Here is a 6,235-nt window from a genome sequence, read left to right as displayed (position 1 = left end):
GAATAAACGCTTCACTAGAATTTCTGTAAACAAAACGAATTTAAGCAACATCATTCTCAACACATCCATAAATGTTCTACTCCAAGTCGAATTACATGTTTTCTCCTTGTTGGGATCATGCATTACATTTAGCATATTTACTGTGAAACTTAAGAACGTTCATTAGTACATACCGGTACCTATTTATAGTTTATATACGTAGGGCCTACGTATATTTTGCACCAAAATTAATATTAAACGCCTAGCTTTAATAAATAGAGCGTTTATTTAAATAATTACGGTAATTCTATTATTCATACCGTCTACATCCTTATGTTCCTCCCACTTGCAGCAGTCTCCTTCAACAATTTGAAATACCGTTGTTGTTACAATACCATTTGTTGATGGTTCATTGTCATTGAATCTACGGTTTAAGAACAAAGAAAAATAATGGTTATAATGATAATGCTAATATTAAAGTAGTGATAATAATAAAATAATGTTAAATAATAATAAAAAGAACATACAGGCTGACACCTGACACCTAGGCTGACACCAACAGTCACGCTTCACATGACGTTGATTGAAATTTTGAAAAATAGGGGAAAAAATTGAAGCATGAAATAAAAAATAGAGTTCATAAGAGAAATATTATCAAATAATACCGTAATAAATAAAATATACCATACCGGAGTTATTGAACTTGGCCAAACTATCCTTGTAATGTAATTAATGTTAAATAATAATAATAATAATAATAATAATAATAATAATAATAATAATAATAATAATAATAATAATAATAATAATAATAATCATTTCAGCATTATTACCTTGGCCTAAGCCTTGTAATCAATAACGTATTTACTAGGCCTATAATTAATAACTAGCCCAAGGGAATATCTTTTGTGCTATTTCCCCTTAAACGTCGTTTTTTTTAAATGTTCTCTAATTTCTCCATTGTCTAAGTTCCTAAGGTAGGTTTTAATAACATAATAATTAATAATAATAATGAATAATAATAATAATAATAATAATAATAATAATAATAATAATAATAATAATAATAATAATAATAATAATAATCATTTCGGCATTAACTTGGTCTAGCCTTGTAATCAAGAACCTGCAGATACTATTTACCATATAACTAGGCTTAGGCCTCATTTATACATTCATTGGTGCTCTGCCATTTTGGCAGGTCTTTGGCATCCATTCTCAGCTCTTCTCTTAATTTGAAAATGCTGTCACCCTGTTTCATTTGATAAAGAAACGCGCTATTCCTTCGTCTTTGTGCTTTCCCCTGAAAGCGTATATTTTTAGTAGTTAGTAGGCCTAGGTAAATATGCAAAACCCAGATCTAACTAAAAAAAAAATAAATAAAATTGTCACAGCTATATTGAACTCAAGTTCAAATAACACTTTCCATTACTCGTGCAGCTCAATCAAATATTATATGTCATTTTATTAGTATTAGCATGGTAACATATTTCTTTTAAATCAGACAGCGACGTTCTCTCAGAAGTTGTTTTGCATTTTGTAGACGTTTATCTGTTGATGACCTTTTGACTTCCTGAATTCTGAAATATGAGAATTTCGGCCCGAGTCGATTCAGTCGAGACGGCCCGAGTGGAGTTTCATGTAAATGTTTCGTACGGGAAAAAAATCGCGCGCGGTGGAGTACTGGGTAATAAAAGACCAAAGATCTTATAAACACATACAAGCGTTAGTTGGCGTCCTACACTAGCTGCGTATGATTAATGAAGAGACGATTTACAAATAAAGATTATTAAAAGTGCACATAATTTAGTTAGAATTGTTGAAATAGAGTAATTTAAAATAGCTTCAATCAGTCAGCTTCCTTTCTTTAACCTTAAGATATATATAACACCAAGCTATCTTTCTATTTAAATAGAAATAAAATAAGGAAATTTCACTTACTGTTTTCCAAGAATGGAATTTACAAGGCTGGTTTTACCAGCCCCTTCCTTTCCTAGAAACATCACTCTGCTATTTACCAACGTCATTTCACCTTTCTCAATTTCATTGACGAATGCAGTAACTGCATCTTTTCCTCTGGCTTTAATTTGTGCAGGAAATGTCATGTCTTAAAATAAAAATATGTTTGTTTCAAGTACTGGTATATTACATTATTTATAACTTTAAAAACAAAATTAAATAAATCTTTTAAATATTCACTCTAAATAGCATTGTCATAATAGATTAAAAATATTGGAAAATGCCAATGTGTAAGCCCTATATGTAGCCTTTTTCAAAATCAAAATTTAAAACTTGAGTATAATTATTAGGCGTTCATGCACAAACTATATACCGCAGATGATTAAATTCTCAATATACAATGGGTTCATCAATTTACCTAAAAGTAACTTTTTCAGTTCTTCCTTATTCTCTCGTCTGATCGATCGACCGCCGTAGATAATACAATTATTCTTATCATACAAATTAAGAGGCGTCTTTCCTTTCTGCAATAACAGACACGGCACAAAAGTTGTATTACATTCGATGACTGTTTCAAATTGAATATGATGAAAAGAATTAATAAATATTCCAATTAATGTAATGAAACCAAATCAAAATTTATAAATACATTTTAATTTAATAGTAATATTCATAGATTATGGCAAAATAATATTTCAAAATATACAGCAACACATTAGCATCAAGATAATTTTACGATAATTTGTTATCACCAAATTTATTGGTACCAAATAATTTTTATTTCTATTTTTAACATTTGATATTTCTCATGTTTGTTTTAAACACATGAAATGTTTCTAGTAGTAGTGCCTCCTGATATACAGTTGTTGTATTAAAGCCATTGACTGGTATCCGTTTGATGATGCATTCTTATTTGTATATATGTACATTACGTTGTCTTTTATTAATAATGCGCCATGTTCCATGAGGCAAATTGCCATTTCGCGGTGATCTTCATACAGGCAGTACTCATTTTCTAGACAAAAATGTATTGGTGTGCGTCCCTTCTGCAATGAAAGGATAATCAATGTCAAGTTTGCTGTCAAGTAGAGACACAACACAAGAATATGAATTTACAAATATTACGTCGACGTAAAACAGCTGATATAATTATTAATTATCGTACTTAATTATTTCTCATTGTAATCATTATAAACATAAAAATGATAATATAAAATAGAATATTAATTAAACAAATTATGATGATGATACTATTCATATTAATAGCAATGATAATGAGAATGTTTGTGAATATTCATTTCAATAATAACGATGATATTTTATGATGATGATAGAGCTGAACGGAACATTCCTATTTTTCAGTCAGCTTTATATAAATCATGCGCGTTATAAAATATACAACAATTTGAATAAATAGAATGTGATGACAAAATATGTTGTGAATTCAATGATGGTAATTTGTTTACAATTAATAAAAGTGTTGTTTTATTACACTGTACTTACGTAGTCTCTCCTATTAACTTCGATGTTTGATTTTTGCAGCGCGCGTCTTGATACTGATACATGTGCGTACTTCGCCAAGTAATGGAGAATAGTTCGACGCCACTACAAGTGAAAAGTAGAAAATTATAACACAGGAAAACAAACTACAACAAGAAACTATGACACCACATATCAACAAAACAAACGTCTCAGTTACATCATCCATACATTAATTATTACACTCGTTATTATTAGATACTAATTACATAATTTAATATTTTTTAAATGATGGTTATAATGTATAATCTCGCAAATAATGTTTGAATCAAAAGACCTATGTTTTACACTATATTCAAGTATTCTTTATAATTCGCATTTTTAGTGATTGAACTTTTCGTGTAAAATATCAATTTCATTGACATTAATATATTTAGTAAACTATATTGATTAAAACAAATCCAAACATAATTACTTTTTATTAGTAAATAGTGTTCATGCCCATAACATAGGCTTTTAGTGTTGTAAACAATCAGGTAAATTAAATAGTAAACTCCTAATTTCTAGTTTTAAATAAAATATATCACTTTAAATCTACTTTGAGTCATTATTAGATACTAAATACATAATTTAATATTTTTTAGATGATGTTTATAACGTAGAATCGGGCAAACAATTTCTGAATCAAAATGCCTATGTTTCACACTATTATTAGATTACATTAATATAAATTCACATTTTTAATGATTGAACTTTTTGTGTAAAATATTAATTTTATTGTCATTAATGTATCTAGTTAACCAAACTGACAAAAAACAAATCCAAACATAATTACTTTTTTCTCATTATAAAATATATTTTTTGAAAGTTTTTATTGAGAAAATAGTGATCATGTTCATAACATAAGCTTTTTAGAGTTAAAAAATGCATATAAATCAAATAATAAAATCATAATTTATAGTTTTAAATTAAATAAATCACTGTAATCTACATTGAGTTGATGTTCAATTGTTTGTTGCATGATTTGTATATATGATATATGTTTTGTATTGTTTGTATAAAATGTAATGATATTTAATTTCACCCACGTTGTCCTCGTGTTCTATGGTCTTCTTTGTTGCTGCGTCAATCATCATCTCCAACACGTTGTCTGGTGCGCTCCGCAACACAGCGCACATTAACGGCGTCCTGCCGAACTACGAAAACAAACATGAATGCACACTACACGATTATAACAACATACTTACTACTACAAAATACACATACATTACAAACACACTTTAATCACATCATAATCACATCAAACATTAAAAATCATTCAATAAAATCAATCGAATTACTAATCAAGTTAAAAAATGAAATATAAATAGCAAACCGTTAAATATTTCGGGTTTTTGTCGCATGCATCTTTCTATTATTTAGATTGACTTTTGTTACATGATTCAATTTATATTTTTCTTCAGGAAAGATTTTTTGAAGTTTCTTAATTTTATTGACACTATGACATTTCAATTACATTCAGAATTAAAATGAATTTAAGGAATAACATATTTTTCTAGAAAATACAAATTATTTCATAATATTTTATCAAACCAAGTACACATTAATTTTGCACGCGTTTTCCGATTCATGGAAGTTAAATCAATTTACATTTGTTTCGAAATTATTTTTTTATGAGTTTTATATTTGTATTGGTACCATGATATTCCATGTATACTAAGAATTAAAATAAGTATACGGAAGGCCATGTTTAATCCAAAATCCAATGTATTTTATACCATTTTATTATCTCTGTACGTAGGCCTAGGCCCCTATTATATTGAGTTCGGACGTTAATGAATAGGATCTAGGAGTATTTTTTGGAAATTTTAAGTTATTTTACATGAGATTGATATTATTTCAAGCATATTACTGACAAACTATTTCAGATTTACTGTTATTATTCCTCGTGTGATATTATATCTCTGATTCTTGTTATTTGCCTTGTTTTTTATATATCAGGACAATATTTCAAAATAAATCTTTTGATTTAATGACGTAATTATTATGTTGTTAAACCCACTATGGAGCCTAATTGGGAAATATAATTTTACTAATTTTTAATAAATTTTTAATTAAAGTTCAAGTTCGATTTGTTTGTCATTTTTGTTAAACAACATTAGAATTTCATGTGATGCTTACTTTTAAATTACTGTACAAAATTACAATTCATGGTATTTAGGCCCTAATATAATTAGTTATTGAATTGAATAATACATACTGTATGTTGAATGTTTTGGTTAAACATTTTCAGGTTTTTGAACTTAAAATATTCTTTAAAACAATAATAATACGATATTTACATAATTTAGTAGGCCGAAACGGTAGGTCATTAATATTGAGTGACATTACCGGAATTATAGAGGGCGCTATACTGATATATTTACCAGCTACGGCTCTGATATTTACATCTCAGAGAATCTGTGAACTACGGAAGCTTAAAGTGACCTTCCGCGTTTCCGAGTTTCCAAGATAATTATCATGGAAACATGGAATAAGTACTTATTAAGACGTCTTTCCGAGATAATTTATCTCGGAAAGACGGATTTCCGAGATAACGTATCTTGGAAAGACGGAATTCCAAGATAAGTGATCTTGGAAAGACGGAATTCCAAGATAAGTATCTTAGAAAGACGGAATTCAAAGATAACGTATCTTGGAAGGACGGAATTCCAAGATACCGTATCTTGGAAAGACGGAATTCCAAGATAAATTATGTTGGAAAGACGGAATTCCAAGATACGTTATCTTGGAAAGACGTCTTTCCAAGATAACGTAT

At 28.5% G+C, this 6,235-nt stretch overlaps 1 protein-coding gene across 1 annotated transcript in view; it reads right to left on the bottom strand.

Moving 5' to 3' along the window:
- The window catches only part of LOC117102215, a gene marked incomplete at its 3' end in the record, with an annotated part of 18,759 nt that overhangs the window by 8,594 nt on the left and 3,930 nt on the right, over positions 1 to 6,235 (bottom strand). Inside the window, exons 3-8 of the mRNA XM_033242444.1 lie at positions 4,506 to 4,613; positions 3,442 to 3,543; positions 2,871 to 2,984; positions 2,357 to 2,462; positions 1,921 to 2,086; positions 300 to 403 (exon numbers count right to left, since the gene is read on the bottom strand). Of these exons, the coding sequence (XP_033098335.1) occupies positions 300 to 403; positions 1,921 to 2,086; positions 2,357 to 2,462; positions 2,871 to 2,984; positions 3,442 to 3,543; positions 4,506 to 4,613 (700 nt within the window). The remainder of the gene's footprint in view (positions 1 to 299; positions 404 to 1,920; positions 2,087 to 2,356; positions 2,463 to 2,870; positions 2,985 to 3,441; positions 3,544 to 4,505; positions 4,614 to 6,235) is intronic.

This window comes from Anneissia japonica, unplaced genomic scaffold (genome assembly GCF_011630105.1).
Source record: "Anneissia japonica isolate Jap-2015-1 unplaced genomic scaffold, ASM1163010v1 scaffold19776_len21693_cov98, whole genome shotgun sequence".
In the NCBI taxonomy this organism is placed as follows: Eukaryota; Metazoa; Echinodermata; class Crinoidea; order Comatulida; family Comatulidae; genus Anneissia; species Anneissia japonica.
This window is presented reverse-complemented; position numbering and strand designations above follow the sequence as displayed.